Consider the following 17,161-nt stretch of genomic DNA (forward strand, 5'->3'; position numbering starts at 1 on the left):
AGGAGGAGGAAGAGGAGGAGGAGGAAGAGGAGTCATCTTCCCCCATTAGCACTGACCATGCCTTGTTTTTCCCTCAACCATCCCCTCCAGCTGCAGCAGGGAGGGCCTCTGGTCATGTCCAGGCAGAGCTGCCACAGGGCAGTGCCTCAAACACAGCACCTGCTCATCCAAAATGCCAAATTTGCTCTTAAATAGACACCGTGTTCATAAATTAACAGTCTGGATGTGAGGGATCAACAAACAAAAAAGTTGTTTCCAGGCACACAATTTTCATGCCCATCATTAAACTGAGCCTTGGGCTGACACTGAGTGGAAGGGAAAGAGTCCCTGTGGGGTTCTGCCTCAGGAAATTCACCTTTCTGTGTTAGGAAATCCATGGGAAGTGCCCTCTGCTGACTCTGCCCAAGGCAGTTTTTAAGTCCTAAAGTCCTTCCCATGTCATTTCTGATTCTCTGCAAGTTATTATAAAACCATCACCAAGGTATTCAGTTCTGTCGTGTCTGTGGAGCCTTTTCATGCCCTTGAACTTTAAAGGAGCTGAATTTGACCCAACTCACACAATAAACCTGAGCCTTGGCTGGCACTGGGGGACTCAACGAGCCTCAGGAAGGAGCTTTGATGCCATCTCTGCTGGAGACACACCAGGCACAAACCCAGCAATTCACCCAGAGCTGCAGCACAAACCCCTGCCCAAAGCTGAGTCCCTCAGGTGTGTCCCCAGGGCTCAGTGCCAGGGGAGGATCCTCAGCACAGCAAAACCTCCCCCTGGTTCAAAAAGCCCAACCAACCCACCAGCAGGCACAGCAAACAGCAGCCCAAAGCAAGCAGTGCCAGCTCCTGTGTGCCCACCCTCCCTGGCAGCCTCCCCAGTGCTCCCAGTGCCACCCAGTGCCCCTCTGCCTCCCCGGGCACAGGGACAGCTCTGTGCTGGTGCCACACGGGGCTGTGGCCACGAGATTGTCACTTGCTGTGGTTTTGGCATAGAGAAAATCCTGCTGAAGAAAAGTTACTTCCTTGGCACAGTCACCACGTGCCCAGAATGGAGGAGGATGTGACAGGTCAGTTGGATTCCCTTTGCACAGGAGGCAGAAATTCAGCCCCCAAAGGCTTTTCCACTGGTAAAACATCTGCCCAAGCATGACCAGCACCAGCTCTTGTTCCAGTTGGATATTCTGGTGTCCTGAGAGCACGACAGGGGATTAATTCATTAATTCATCCAGGGGTTTCTCAGCCATGATGGAACGAGCCACACTGGGGCACACACAGTGACATCAGCTCCAAGAAAAGTGGAGGGCCCTTCACCTACAAGACTCAGGAATCTTTAAAGAAAACCATTTAACATCTCTCATGGAAGTCTGATGTTCAAAAGAAACCCCAAAGCTATTGACATAGCAGGTGGAATCAACTGGACAATCACTAATGTAATGGAATCATGGTGATCTTACACACAAACAATGATTTACCAAAATAAGATTTACCTAGGGGGCTTTAAAATCAAGTTATTTTGGTACCAAAAAGAGTCTTTCATTTAATTCCCCTTTGCCCCTATGATTCAGATGATCTTTCACTCTACAGTTACGGACTTGGCCAGATTTCTTGGAAAATCAACCTGCAGAGAGGGAGGAGAAAGAACAGGCTGGTGAGTATTGACACACTTGGCTTGTTTGTGCAGAACTTTGTAAAGGGTGGAACGTTTGTCCTGCGTTTCAACTGAAACCAACTGAACACATTCTCATGTTAATTCAGGACGATCAGTGCAGGAAAATCCATCACCGACATTGTTACCACTCCTCTGCCAAAAACCAGGAGCAAATCCCTCCAGTCCAGGTTGTTACAGAGCTCAGGTGGGCAGAGGGCACTGCCAACAGGTCGAGGCTCTGCCTGAAGATCAGGTACCTACCACCAACACCGACACCAACACCGACACCAACACCGACACCAACACCCTCCTGAGCATCGGCCCCTTCCTCTGAGCCTCCTGCCAGCCCTGCAGAACCTCTGAGCTCCTGCCACAACTCCTGTTCCAGCTCAACCACAGCAGCCTCAGCTCCTCCCAGGTGTGTGTCCCCTCCAAGCCGGTCCCTGCAGCAGCTCAAGCAGCCACAGAGACGGAGCCACCCCCCCGAGGTGCCAGCAGCGCCCAGGGCAGCAGTGCCAGCCCTGCAGGAGCACACGGAGCAGGGGAGGGAGGGCCCTACTCACGTCGTAGCCTCTGAGCACGGCCAGGTGGAAGGCCAGGAGCTGCAGGGGGATGACGCTCAGGATGCCCTGCAGACAGTCCACCGAGTGGGGCACCTTGATTGTCCTTTTGTTGTTCTTGATGGTCTCGATGTCCTCCTTGTCACAGATCACCACGGGCCGGCCCTGCCACGGAGGGAAAGGCTGAGGCAAAGCAGGGCTGGGAGGGGCATTTCCCGCAGCAAAAATCACTGCATTTCCAACCCAAGAGCTCCACACCCCCTGGGCAGCCCTGGAAGTACTTCAGGGTTAACCAGACCTTCATTTGCAACCCAACAGCTCCACATCCCCTGGGCAGCCCTGGAAGTACCTAAGGGATAACCAGACCTTCAACTGCAACCCAAGAGCTTCAGAGCCCCTGGGCAGCCCTGGAGGTACCTAAGGGATAACCAGATCTTCATTTGCAGACCTTCATCTGCAACCAAAGAGCTTCACACCCCCTGGGCAGCCCTGGAGGTACATCAGGGTTATAACCAAACCTTCCTCTGCAACCAAAAAGCTTCACACCCCCTGGGCAGCCCTGGAGGTACTGAAGGGTTATAACCAAACCTTCATCTGCAACCAAAGAGCTTCACACCCCCCGGGCAGCCCTGGAGGTACATCAGGGTTATAACCAGACCTTCATCTGCAACCAGAGCTCCACATGCCCTGGGCAGCCCTGGGGGAATCTAAGGGTTAACCAGACCTTCATTTGCAGACCTTCACCTGCAACCAAAGAGCTTCACACCCCCTGGGCAGCCCTGGAAGTACTTCAGGGTTAACCAGACCTTCATTTGCAACCCAACAGCTCCACATCCCCTGGGCAGCCCTGGAGGTACATCAGGGTTATAACCAAACCTTCCTCTGCAACCAAAAAGCTTCACACCCCCTGGGCAGCCCTGGAGGTACTGAAGGGTTATAACCAAACCTTCATCTGCAACCAAAGAGCTTCACACCCCTTGGGCAGCCCTGGAGGTACTGAAGGGTTAACCAGACCTTCATCTGCAGCCAAAGAGCTTCACATTCCCTGGGCAGCCCTGGAGGTACTTCTGGGTTAACCAGACCATTTGCAGACCTTCATCTGCAACCAAAGAGCTTCACACCCCCTGGGCAGCCCTGGAGGTACATCAGGGTTATAACCAGACCTTCATTTGCAACCAGAGCTCCACATGCCCTGGGCAGCCCTGGGGGAATCTAAGGGTTAACCAGACCTTCATCTGCAACCAAAGAGCTTCACATCCTCTGGGCAGCCCTGGAGGTATCTAAGGGTCAACCAGACCTTCATTTGCAGACCTTCACCTGCAACCAGAGAGCTCCACACCCCCCGGGCAGCCCTGGAGGTACTTAAGGGTTAACCAGACCTTCATCTGCAACCAAAGAGCTTCACACCCCCTGGGCAGCCCTGGTGGTACTGAAGGGTTATAACCAGACCTTCATCTGCAACCAAAGAGCTTCACATCCCCTGGGCAGCCCTGGAGGTACTGAAGGGTTATAACCAGACCTTCATCTGCAACCAAAGAGCTTCACACCCCCTGGGCAGCCCTACTGGTACTTCAGGGTTAACCAGACCTTCATCTGCAACCAAAATGCTTCACAGCCCCTGGGCAGCCCTGGGTTAACATCAGGGTTAACCAGACCACACCAGGTCCTGCCAAAGCTGCTCTTGCAATGCCCCCAGTATTCACTGGATTCACATGTTGGGCAGTGACACCAAAGGGACAGTCCCCACTCTTCTTCTGCTAAAAGCATCATTTCTGATGCCCTGCCAGCACTGCCAGGGCCTCACCTGCCGTGCAATGACCTGCTGGAGGGCGTTCTGGCACTTGGCATAGGTGTGGTCTCTCATGATGATCATGATAACTGGCATCAGCTTGTCCACCAGTGCCAGTGGGCCGTGCTTCAGCTCCCCTGCCAGGATGCCCTCCGAGTGCATGTAGGTGATTTCTTTAATTTTCTAGAAAAAAAGAAGTCATAAAACTTTGAGCAAACTTGGTTTTAGTTTCCTTTTTAACCTGCTCTGTGGATTTGTAACTTTTTAAAGCTTTCTGGCTCCCCTCAGATGCAACAGGCAAAGGAGTCAGCCTGAAAACCCAGATCCAAGCAGTGCCCCTGGGCTTGGAGGCAACACCAGGCCACCAACAGCCACAGTCCTACCACCAAACCCACCAACAGCCACAGTTCTACAACCAAACCCACCAACAGCCACAGTTCTACCACCAAACCCACCAAGAGCCACAGTCCTACCACCAAACACCACAGTCCTACCACCAAACCCACCAACAGCCACAGTCCTACCACCAAACCCATCAACAGCCACAGTCCTACCACCAAACCCACCAACGGCCACAGTCCTACCACCAAACCCATCAACAGCCACAGTTCTACCACCAAACCCACCAACAGCCACAGTCCTACCACCAAACCCACCAACAGCCACAGTTCTACCACCAAACCCATCAACAGCCACAGTCCTACCACCAAACCCACCAACGGCCACAGTCCTACCACCAAACCCACCAATAGCCACAGATCTACCACCAAACCCACCAACAGCCACAGTCCTACCACCAAACCCACCAACAGCCACAGATCTACCACCAAACCCACCAATAGCCACCAAACCCACCAACAGCCACAGTTCTACCATCAAACCCACCAACAGCCACAGTCCTACCACCAAACCCACCAACAGCCACAGTCCTACCACCAAACCCACCACAGCCCTCTTGTTGGGTGATGGCCAATCAGACCCACCAGCCCGGTGTGACTGGGCAGGCAAAGAAGACACCCCTGCAGGTCAGTGGGGACAGAACTCAAGGCAACAGGAACCTCCTCAAGCTGCAATTTATGGGTTTGGGAGGTATCTGCTCAGCTTTGGGTGCTGAGTTTTCCTGGAAATCCCATCCCAACAGAACAAAGCCCTGGGTTTCTGAGGGTGCCCAGCCTGCCCCAGAACAGCATTCCCAGGGAATGGGGACCACACACCCCTCCAACCCCCCCGGCCTGGGAGATGGGGATCTTTAAGCAGCAGCCTCAGCACTGTTATGGTGAGTTGTAGCTGTTTATAATCATGGAATCATGGCATGGGTTGGGCTGGAAGGGCCTCAAAGCCCACCCAGTGCCACCTCCTGCCATGGGCAGGGACACTTCCCACTTGGTTGCCCCAAGCCCTGTCCAACCTGGCCTTGGGCACTTCCAGGGATGGAGCTTTTCTGGACAACCTTTGCCAGCACCCCCTCTGCCCCAGGTGCTGGGCACACCCCAGAGCTGCCAGCTGCACCCACAGCTGCTCCTTCTGCAGAGACCTGAAGCCCAAAGCTGAATGTGTTGGAAGCAGCTCTGAAGAAGGAACCTCTTACCAGAGCTCCCTCCAGGCATGTGGCGTAGTGGTAGCCACGTCCCATGATGAGCACAGACTTCTGATGGTACAGCTCCGTGGCCAACTTCTGGATCTCATCATCCATGCTCAGCACTTCCTTAATCAAGTCTAGAAGGAAGGAGGACAATCCCAATTGCTTGTGCTCCAGTGCCTGTGGCTCACACTACACACCCTGCTCACCCTTCCCAGCACAGACAGCACTGACTGGCAGAGACCCAGCAGGGTTTTACTGGTCCAGTTCAGTGGTCTGGAGACATCAGAGAATCATAGAATCAGTTGGGTTGGAAGAGACCCCAGAGATCATCCAGTCCAACCCTTAATCCAACCCCACTTTAATTGCCAGATCATGGCACTCAGTGCCACATCCAGTCTAACCTTAAAAACCTCCAGGGATGGGGAATCCACCCCCTCCCTGGGCAGCCCATTCCAATCCCTGAGTACTCTGTAAAGAGCTTCTTCCTGATGTCCAACCTAAACCTCCCCTGGCACAGCTTAAGCCCCTGCCCTCTTGTTCTCCTGCTGGTTGCCTGAGAGAAGAGACCAACCACCCCTGGGTCCAACCTCCTGTCAGGGAGTTGTAGAGAGTGAGAAGGTCTCCTCTGAGCCTCCTCTTCTCCAGGCTGAACACCCCCAGCTCCCTCAGCCTCTCCCCACAGCACTTGTGCTCCAGTCCCTTCTCCAGCCTCGTTGCTCTTCTCACTTGGGTTGGAAGAGACCTCTGAGATCATCAAGCCCAACCCTTGATCCAACCCCACTGGGATCACTCTGGCACTCTGTGCCCTGGGCTGGTGATCACAGTGGGGTTGGATCAAGACATGTTGGATTCTCTGTCCCTGGAGGTGTTTCAGAGGACACTCAGTGCCACATCCAGTCCCTTCTCCAGCCTCGTTGCTCTTCTCTGGCCCCGCTCCAGCCCCTCAATCTCTTTCCTCAACTGAGGGGCCCAGAACTGAACACAACACTCAAGGTGTGGCCTCCCCAAGGCAGAGTCCAGGGGAAGGGTCACTGCCCTGGGCCTGCTGGCCACGCTAGTTTGGATCCAGGCCAGGATCCCCTTGGCCTTCTTGGCCACCTGGGCACACTGGTGGCTCCTGTTGAGCTTCCTGTCCCTCAGTCCCCCCAGGTCCCTCTGCCTGGCTGCTCTCCAGCCACTCTGTGCCCAGCCCATCCCCAAGACTCTGCACTCCTGCTCTGTGTACCCCCCCAGTGGCTCCTGCCCTGCACTGGGGCCCCCTGGGTGGCACAGCAGCCCCTGCCCCACCTGGCAGCCCCTTCAGGCCACGCATGATCTCCTTGCGCCGCTCCTGCATGGAGATCCTGTCATCACACATCATCAGGGCAAACATCACCAGGGACACAAACTGGCTGGTGTAGGCCTGGAAGGGGACAGAGAGAGAGAGAAAACCTGTCACTGTGACACTCACCAGTTACCACCACCAGGTAAAACCCTCAGACCAGCTCTTGGCTTTGTTCCTAACGTGGCACCAAGTGGCAGCTTTGGTTCCAGTTCAGCAGCAAGATGGACATGGAAGTCACAGGGCAACCCACACTTGAGCAGATCTCCAGTGGAGGCACACAGTTTATGGGTGGGGGGAATGAGTTATTTCACCTCAATACTTCCTTTGGCTTTTTACTGCCTGCTGAGCAAGCTCAGGTTCCAGGAAAGTCCTTGTTAGGTTGGCACATCCAACACTTCAGGGGGAAGATGGAGCTCCTCATGTGCCCTAAGGAGTGTTCCCTGTTCAGCTGGGACAGGACTGGCTCTAAGGGGACAAGTCTCCTCAAAAACCCCAGGCAGAACTTGACCATGAGCCCCTCACAGAGAGGATGTTTTGACACACTTGTGACTGAGAACAAAAAACTGCTACCAAAGCAGTGACTTGTTTTAGTGTTGCAGCTGAAGATCAGTCCTGAAAATCTGAAATTGTAAATGCAACTAAAGAGCCTCAGACACAACAACCAAGATTTTATATTCTGAGCCTCCCTGGTGACTGTGACCCCCCATTTGGTGACCACACCTGTGCCTTCCTTCACTGCAAGAAAATGCTGAAGAGAACACTGGAGAGGGGCAGAGCCACTGCCTGGAGATGTCAGTGAGAGCCCAGAGGAACAGCTGAAATCCTTCTGGACCACAGTGAAGGTCATTTCCCACCTCAAGAACACACACTGAACTCTTCACCTGGCTCAGGCTCCATCTGTGCCTACAAGGCCATGGTGAGTGGGGTATTTCTGTCCCTCCCTGAACAAGGATCAACCAAACTTCCATGTTGTTCTGCTGGAGATTTGAATAGTTCTGCAGGAATCCAGTTGTGCTGACAGAGGAATGGGAGCTGCTCTGCCTTGGTGCAGCTGGAGGGCACAGAGGGCACCAACCAGCCCCACTAACATGCCTGGAGTGACCAGAATATTCTCCAAGTGAAGTTCTGGACAACTTCTGTGCAGAACTTTTTCAAGTTCCTATTTCATGTACAACTTTGGTAACTCCTCACATCACCAGAGGAAAAAAAATTCCATTTATCTCCAAACTGTCCTGTTGGCCATGAGAGAACAACAGGGACAAACAGGGTCTCTTGTAAGAGACTCATGAATTTTCCATGATCAAATTCCCCAGTGAACTATTAAAGTCCAGTGTGGTTTTTGGCTGAATTTATGTAACAGATTGACATCATCTGGCCTGTAAATAGATCTAAACCAAAGCAGATTCCAGCAGGCAGAAGCACCTCACCAAAATGAAATGCAGCACAGCAAGTTATTCTGTACAAGTGGCCAGAACACCCCTGTCAGTGGCCACTGGTTTTCTGTAAAAGCCCAGAAGGACAGTCTTAATATCTGAGTTTCTTTGGCAAAGCAGTGCCTGGAAGAGGGTTCCAAGCACTCAAGGTCTCCATTATCTTGTCTTTTACCCTTTAGACTTAAGTTTAAACTGAGTGTGCACCTCGAGACAAATGATGGAAAAGAGAATTCCTGCCTCTTAGGAATCCTTCCCTCTGAGACCTGGTGGTTTTCAACATTTCATATGGTTTCCTTTTCATATCTCAAAAAGAGGTAAAAAAAGAAGTAAAAAAGAGGTAAAAAAAAAGAGGTAAAAAAGAGGTAAAAAAAAAGGTAAAAAAGAGGTAAAAGAGGTAAAAAAAAAGAGGTAAAAAAGAGGTAAAAAAAAGGTAAAAAAGAGGTAAAAGAGGTAAAAAAAAAGAGGTAAAAAAAAGGTAAAAAAGAGGTAAAAAAAAGGTAAAAAAGAGGTAAAAGAGGTTAAAAAAAGAGGTAAAAAAGAGTTCTCTGCAAGGTGCAAGAGACAGAAAATGAAAAGTGCTCCTGGGAACACAGTCCAGAACCACACAATGACCCACAGCAAGGGAATAACGAGCATTTAATGGGGAGCCACCTCAGGGTCAAGACCTCAAAGAGGAGCTTCAGTGACCAGGACAACAAGGAATGGGTGGGCTGGATGGATTGTCCACCTCAGAGTCAGGAGGAGCTCCAGTGACCAGGACAAGGAATGAGTGGGGTGGGTGGACTGTCCCCCTCAGAGTGAAGCCCTCCAGGAGGAGCTCCAGTGACCAGGACAACATGGAGCTGGTGGGCTGGATGGATTGCCCCTCTCAGAGCCAAGCCCTCCAGGAGGAGCTCCAGTGACCAGGACAAGGAATGGGTGGACTGGATGGATTGTCCACCTCAGAGCCAGGAGGAGCTCCAGTGACCAGGACAAGGAATGAGTGGGGTGGGTGAATTGGTCCCCTCAGAGCCAGGAGGAGCTTCAGTGAGCAGGACAAGGAACAGGTGGGGTGGATGGACTGTCCCACTCAGAGCCAGGAGGAGCTTCAGTGAGCAGGACAACAAGGGATGGGTGGGGGTGTGGGTGGGGGCTCACCTTGGTGCTGGCCACGCCGATCTCGGGGCCGGCGTTGATGTGCACCCCACAGTCTGTCTCACGTGAGATGGAGCTGCCCACGGTGTTGGTGATGCCCACGGTGAGGGCCCCCCTCTCCTTGCAGTACCTCAGGCACATCAGGGTGTCTGCTGTCTCACCTGCAGAATGGGCATGGAGGGTGTCCTGGTTCAGCAACTGAGACCACCGTGTGGGGGTGACCAAAGCTGGGCATTCCAAACCCTCTGGGCCATTGCCCAGCAACTGTTCCCAAGGGCCCATTGGCAGCAGCTGCCCAGGGCACAGCTGAGCCCTCAGGCTGGGAGCTGGCTGGGAAAGAAGCCTGGCAGAGGAGCTGGGAGAACTGCCCTGCAGGGACTCCTTGGCACCTCCACACCCACCTGAGGGCTCAGCTCTGCTCAGGGGCCAGCAACGAGTCCAAAATCCCCCCTGAGTGCCAGAGTCAGATCCCCCAGGGTGGAACTCCCTGCCCTGGGGGAGGCACTGGGGGCTCCCACCCAAACCTCAGGGGAGACAATCTTGGCCTTTGGGCACCTCTGGCACCACTCCTGGCATCCAGAGGAGGAGCAGACCCTGCACAGGAGGAGCCCCCCACTCTCCCCCAGACTCTGCCATCATCTGCACCAACAGCTTTGTCCCCTCCTTTGCCTTTGGCCTCGGGGGAACCACGTGGGGCTCAGCACAGGGGCCACCAAACCCCCCTGTGTTTGTGCCCCAGGGGGCTGGGTTAGACTGCTGGGCTTGGGGGTTAAACCCAATTGCTCTTTGTGCCATTGCACTGATTGCAATATTGGTATTAAATTGTGACTCTGATTTATAATCTCTTTTGTGTTGGGTTCATTTCTCTTGCAGGTTCACCTTTAAACCAGCCCAGAGGGGCTGGCAGAGCTACTGAGGGCCCAGGTGCTCAGGGGTTTGCTTTGGTTCCACTTTAGTAGGAAGATGAACATGAAAGTCACAGGGCAAGTCGAGGAGGCAGCAGCTCCTTCAGCCCATCACGCTCTGTCTGAGCCCCAAACACAGGGCAGTGAAATCCAGAAGACACAAAATCCAATTGTAGTATTTGGTGTAAAGGGAAAGTCAATGTTCTGTTATGGTTTAAAAAAAAGGAGTGGAAAAAAGTGTATTTTCTTCCTTTTTATGGTTGATAAAAATAAACCTGGGGGGGGAAATGTCTCAGGGGTGTCCTGAGCTGCTCATGAGCTCAGAGGTGGGGTAAGGACAGAAGGGGCTGAGTGTTCCTGCCAGTGCCCCCAGTTTGCCTCAGTCCTTAAGGGACACAGCCCTGAGTGCTGTGAGGTGACAGCAGAACCCCCAGCCCTGGCCCTTGGTACCCAAGCCTGCCCTGCTCAGTGTTTCACTCCCAGCAAGTCCTGCAGGGGGGGAATCTGCTCCTAAAACCAGTTTATGGGTGGGGGGAATGAGTTATTTCACCTCAATACTTCCTTTGGCTTTTTACTGCCTGCTGAGCAAGCTCAGGTTCCAGGAAAGTCCTTGTTAGGTTGGCACATCCAACACTTCAGGGGGAAGATGGAGCTCCTCACGTGCCCTAAGGAGTGTTCCCTGTTCAGCTGGGACAGGACTGGCTCTAAGGGGACAAGTCTCCTCAAAAACCCCAGGCAGAACTTGACCACGAGCCCCTCACAGAGAGGATGTTTTGACACACTTGTGACTGAGAACAAAAAACTGCTACCAAAGCAGTGACTTGTTTTAGTGTTGCAGCTGAAGATCAGTCCTGAAAATCTGAAATTGTAAATGCAACTAAAGAGCCTCAGACACAACAACCAAGATTTTATATTCTGAGCCTCCCTGGTGACTGTGACCCCCCATTTGGTGACCACACCTGTGCCTTCCTTCACTGCAAGAAAATGCTGAAGAGAACACTGGAGAGGGGCAGAGCCACTGCCTGGAGATGTCAGTGAGAGCCCAGAGGAACAGCTGAAATCCTTCTGGACCACAGTGAAGGTCATTTCCCACCTCAAGAACACACACTGAACTCTTCACCTGGCTCAGGCTCCATCTGTGCCTACAAGGCCATGGTGAGTGGGGTGTTTCTGTCCCTCCCTGAACAAGGATCAACCAAACTTCCATGTTGTTCTGCTGGAGATTTGAATAGTTCAGCAGGAATCCAGTTGTGCTGACAGAGGAATGGGAGCTGCTCTGCCTTGGTGCAGCTGGAGGGCACAGAGGGCACCAACCAGCCCCATTAACATGCCTGGAGTGATCAGAATATTGTGACTGAGAACAAAAAACTGCTACCAAGAGAGTGTTTTAACTCGTGGGGTAAAGCAATGACTCGTTTTAGTGTTGCAGCTGAAGATCAGTCCTGAAAATCTGAAATGGTAAATGCAGCTAAGAGGGGAAAAAAGTATTTTTGTATTGCAGTTGTCCTTGAAAACATGAGTATGATACACACCATGTACATTTTTTGATGCTTCACTGTGCCTTTTACCTCCCACTCCATTCCCAGGTTGTATTTTTTGAGACTTGTGTGTAAAAGTTTCATCTCTTCAGTGCCTCCAATCCACCATATGGCAGAGCTTTAACCAGAGAGCTGAAACTATTCAAAGCACATCCTTTCCCAGAGCTCAGCAGCACTTTTGAGTCTGTGGATTGATGGAGTTATTTCCTCCCAGAGAAAGGAAACCCAAGTCCTGTTACCACATGTAAACCTCAGCTCCCCAAACTCTGCTCCTCCCCATCTCCACCTCTCCATGTGCCAAGTTCTACCCTCCCAAATCCCACCCGCAAGGCACAGAGAGGTGCCTCTTCCCTCCCTTTCCCCCCTCCAGGCAGGAGGGGACAGGGGGTGCTGGGGGAGCCCATACCTGACTGGCTGAGGAAGAAGCAGACGTCGTCTCTGAACACCGGCGTGTTCCTGTCCAAGAAGTCACTGGCCAGTTCCACCATGACAGGCAGCTCCGTCAGCTCCTCCAGCACCTGCCGGGTCTGCCCCCAGGACATGGCACACATTACACCCTGTTTGCCAACCCAAGGGGCTGCAGCACAAAGAAGCCTCCTGGCTGACACACACCAGACAATATTGGTATCAAAATGCCACGGGAGGGTCAGTGCTGGGTCATATTTGGATTATTCTGTAGGGTCACACTCAAGTCACCAAAACCCCCCAGTTTCTCTGGTACCACACCTGTGAGGCCAAGTCCTCCCTCCATGGAGATGGTTCTCCACTCAGTCTCACTCATTACACAACCCCCAGTGTGTATTATATGATCTAATCCTTCTATCAGACTCCAACTTGAATTGGGAAACCACCACCTGTATCCAGGCCAAGCCAGAAGCTGCTTTAGGACAGTCCATGGAGCTCTGTCAGAATTAACCTCACAGGGCTCACCAGGATGGACAAACACTTTCTCTTCTGGCCCTGCCAGTCAGTTCCCATCACTGTGCTCTGCAGCCCTGCTGAGAGGAGGAGAGGATTCCCCTGGGAAGCTCTGGGTCCTTTTGACTGCAACCCTTCAGAGGCTCCAGATCTCTGCTCTTGCTCTGTCCTTCAGGCTTTTACAGCAGAGCAGTTTGGGTTTTTAAAGCCTCCCACACAGTCCCAGCCAACAATTCCCAAAGGATTCGGGTTCCTCAGCTTTTACTTCCTCCTGCTGCTGCTGGTGGACTGCAAGTCTGGTGTTTGCAGCTCTCACAAGGGTCTAAAGCTGAAATCAGTCCTGGCACATGCCTGGGACACCTGAGAGCCCCTCCCAGTGCCTGCAGGGGCTCCAGGAGAGCTGGAGAGGGACTTGGGTCAGGGCAAGGAGGGTTAGGACAAGGAATGGCTTTAAACTGAAAAAGGGTACACTAAGATGAGATGTCAGAAAGGAATCCTTCCCTGGGAGAGTGGGCAGGCCCGGGCACAGGGTGCCCAGAGAAGCTGTGGCTGCCCCATCCCTGGAAGTGTCCAAGGACGTGGCACTGAGTGTCATGATCTGGTAAAGGGACTGGAGTTGGACCAAGGGTTGGACTTGATGGTCTCGGAGGTCTTTTCCAACCCAATCCATTCTATGATTCTGTGACAGGTTGGAGCAACCTGGGCTGGTGGGAGGTGTCCCATGACAGGGGTGGGACTGGATGGGCTGTGAGGTCCCTTCCCAAGCCATCCCATGGCTCTGTGGCACCCCTGCCCAGCCTGGACTCACCGCCACGCCCGCGTGGTAACTGGTGCCACACGCGATGAGGATCAAGCGCCGGCACCTCTGGATCTCCTTGATGTGATCCTTCAGCCCACCCAGGTTCACTGTGGGGAGGTTCAGGGAGCAAAATCAGGGTGGCCAGAGAGCAGAAACCCTCAGCATCACTGCTGCCAACCACTCCTGGTACAGTCACCATCACCCACTTTGCTAAAAACCATCATAGAAAGGATCTGGCCACCAGCACATGGAATTCTGAGACACCCTGAGACATCCACATCATCTCACACCATCTCACACCAGCCAGGGCTTGTCCTGGGAACATCCACACCATCTCACACCAGCCAGGGCTTGTCCTGGGACATCCACACCATCTCACACCAGCCAGGGCTTATCCTGAGGCATCCACACCATCTCACACCAGCCAGGGCTTATCCTGAGACATCCCCACCATCTCACACCATCTCACACCAGCCAGGGCTTGTCCTGAGGCATCTCACACCATCTCACACCAGTCAGGGCTTGTCCTGGGACATCACACCAGCCAGGGCTTATCCTGGGACATCCACACCATCTCACACCATCTCACACCATCTCACACCAGCCAGGGCTTGTTCTGAGACATCCACACCATCTCACACCAGCCAGGGCTTATCCTGGGACATCCACACCATCTCACACCAGCCAGGGCTTATCCTGGGACATCCACACCATCTCATACCAGCCAGGGCTTGTCCTGGGACATCCACACCATCTCACACCAGCCAGGGCTTATCCTGAGACATCCACACCATCTCACACCATCTCACACCAGCCAGGGCTTGTCCTGAGACATCCACATCATCTCACACCATCTCACACCAGCCAGGGCTTGTCCTGGGAACATCCACACCATCTCACACCAGCCAGGGCTTGTCCTGGGACATCCACACCATCTCACACCATCTCACACCAGCCAGGGATTGTTCTGAGACACCCACACCATCTCACACCAGTCAGGGCTTGTCCTGGGACATCCACACCATCTCACACCAGCCAGGGCTTGTCCTGGGACATCCACACCATCTCACACCAGCCAGGGCTTATCCTGAGACATCCACACCATCTCACACCATCTCACACCAGCCAGGGCTTGTCCTGGGACATCCACACCATCTCACACCAGCCAGGGTTTATCCTGGGACATCCACACCATCTCACACCAGCCAGGGTTTATCCTGAGACATCCACACCATCTCACACCAGTCAGGGCTTGTCCTGGGACATCCACACCATCTCACAGCAGCCAGGGCTTATCCTGGGACATTCATACCAGCCAGGGCTTATCCTGGGACATCCACACCATTTCACACCAGTCAGGGCTTGTTCCGAGACATCCACACCATCTCACAGCAGCCAGGGCTTGTCCTGGGACATCCACACCATCTCACACCAGTCAGGGCTTATCCTGAGACATCCACACCATCTCACACCAGTCAGGGCTTATCCTGAGACATCCACACCATCTCACACCAGTCAGGGCTTATCCTGGGACATCCACACCATCTCACACCAGTCAGGGCTTTATCCTGAGACATCCACACCATCTCACACCATCTCACACCAGCCAGGGACTGTTCTGAGACACCCACACCATCTCACACCAGCCAGGGCTTATCCTGAGACATCCACACCATCTCACACCAGCCAGGGCTTGTCCTGGGACATCCACACCATCTCACAGCAGCCAGGGCTTGTCCTGGGACATCCACACCATCTCACACCATCTCACAGCAGCCAGGGCTTGTCCTGGGACATCCACACCATCTCACACCATCTCACACCAGCCAGGGCTTCATCTCCCCTGTCAGCATCTGCAGCTTCTGGGAGGACCTGCTGCACACTGAGCTGTCAGAAAGGAACCTCAATCTCCATTACCTGTGTAGTCATCAAAGTTGACCCTTCCTCTCATCGTATTCACGACAGATTCTGGCTGCTCAAATATCTCCTTCTGCATAAATGAGCTGAAGTTGCCTGTGAGGAAGGAAAGAAAACAAACTGGAACTCTTCACCTCCTGGGAGTTGACATTTTCCCTGAGTATGGAGGGAAAAGCTTGGAGCAGAGTCACCAACAGGCCAGTTACCACTCAGAGAGTCTTAAACTGATACTTCTTCTTCTGACAAAGCATCAGCTCATCTCTGGAGCTTGATTTAAGTTCCTAGAAGGTGTCAGTGAAGGGGCAGACCTGGAGTGGCAAGTCTGTTGGGGATTTATCTTGAAAAAAACAGAAGGCTCCAAGCAGGAATTAAAATTCTCAGCCCACAACTGTCCTCATTATTGTGTTGAGAGCAAGAAGGGAGGTCCCATCAAATCATAGAATCAGCTGGGCTGGAAGAGACCTCTGAGATCATCAAGTCCAACCCTTGATCCAACCCTGCTGTGATTACCAGATCTAATTTCATCTTAAAAACCTCCAGGGGTGGTGAGTCCACCACCTCTCTGGGCAGGAACATCTTTCACCATGAGGGTAAGAAAACACATGACCAGGTGCCCAGACAGACTGTGGGGTTCCTGCCCTTGCTGATGCTCCAACCTTGACTATGAGACTCCTGCCCTTGGTGATGCTCCAACCTTGACTATGGAATTGCTGCCCTTGGTGATGCTCCAACCGTGACTATGGAATTGCTGCCCTTGGTGATGCTCCAACCTTGACTATGGAATTCCTGCCCTTGGTGATGCTCCAACGTTGACTATGGAATTCCTGCCCTTGGTGATGCTCCAACCTTGTCTGTGGGATTCCTGCCCTTGCTGATGCTCCAACCTTGTCTGTGGAATTCCTGTCCTTGGTCGTGCTCCAACCTTGACTATGGAATTCCTGCCCTTGGTGGTGCTCCAACCTTGACTATGGAATTCCTGCCCTTGGTAACACTCCAACCTTGACTGTGGAATTGCTGCCCTTGGTGATGCTCCAACCTTGACTGTGGAATTGCTGCCCTTGGTGATGCTCCAACCTTGTCTGTGGGATTCCTGCCCTTGGTGATGCTCCAACCTTGACTATGGGATTCCTGCCCTTGCTGATGCTCCAACCTTGACTATGGAATTCCTGCCCTTGGTAACACTCCAACCTTGACTGTGGAATTGCTGCCCTTGGTGATGCTCCAACCTTGACTGTGGAATTCCTGCCCTTGGTGATGCTCCAACCTTGTCTGTGGAATTCCTGCCCTTGGTGGTGCTCCAACCTTGACTATGGGATTCCTGCCCTTGGTGATGCTCCAACCTTGACTATGAGATTCCTGTCCTTGGTGATGCTCCAACCTTGACTGTGGAATTCCTGTCCTTGGTGGTGCTCCAACCTTGACTATGGAATTCCTGCCCTTGGTAACACTCCAACCTTGACTGTGGAATTGCTGCCCTTGGTGATGCTCCAACCTTGACTGTGGAATTCCTGCCCTTGGTGATGCTCCAACCTTGTCTGTGGAATTCCTGCCCTTGGTGGTGCTCCAACCTTGACTATGGGATTCCTGCCCTTGGTGATGCTCCAACCTTGACTATGGAATTCC

The 17,161-nt window shown here is 52.9% G+C and overlaps 1 protein-coding gene across 3 annotated transcripts in view; it reads right to left on the minus strand.

The window, feature by feature from the left end:
- Window positions 1-17,161, minus strand: part of GFPT1 (glutamine--fructose-6-phosphate transaminase 1) — a 59,521-nt gene that overhangs the window by 14,012 nt on the left and 28,348 nt on the right. For 2 of the 3 annotated variants that reach the window (XM_071579322.1, XM_071579324.1), the window contains 9 exons: window positions 15,539-15,634; window positions 13,631-13,728; window positions 12,311-12,431; window positions 9,465-9,622; window positions 6,858-6,972; window positions 5,577-5,704; window positions 4,004-4,171; window positions 2,203-2,364; window positions 7-1,609 (listed from right to left, as the gene is read on the minus strand). In XM_071579322.1, coding sequence (XP_071435423.1) covers window positions 1,565-1,609; window positions 2,203-2,364; window positions 4,004-4,171; window positions 5,577-5,704; window positions 6,858-6,972; window positions 9,465-9,622; window positions 12,311-12,431; window positions 13,631-13,728; window positions 15,539-15,634 — 1,091 coding nt within the window. In that variant the 3' untranslated portion in view covers window positions 7-1,564. Of the gene's footprint in view, window positions 1-6; window positions 1,610-2,202; window positions 2,365-4,003; window positions 4,172-5,576; window positions 5,705-6,857; window positions 6,973-9,464; window positions 9,623-12,310; window positions 12,432-13,630; window positions 13,729-15,538; window positions 15,635-17,161 lie in introns of those variants that run through there. The other variant, XM_071579323.1, reaches the window with a different exon arrangement.

This window comes from Pithys albifrons, chromosome 29, assembly GCF_047495875.1.
Source record: "Pithys albifrons albifrons isolate INPA30051 chromosome 29, PitAlb_v1, whole genome shotgun sequence".
Classification (NCBI taxonomy): Eukaryota; Metazoa; Chordata; class Aves; order Passeriformes; family Thamnophilidae; genus Pithys; species Pithys albifrons.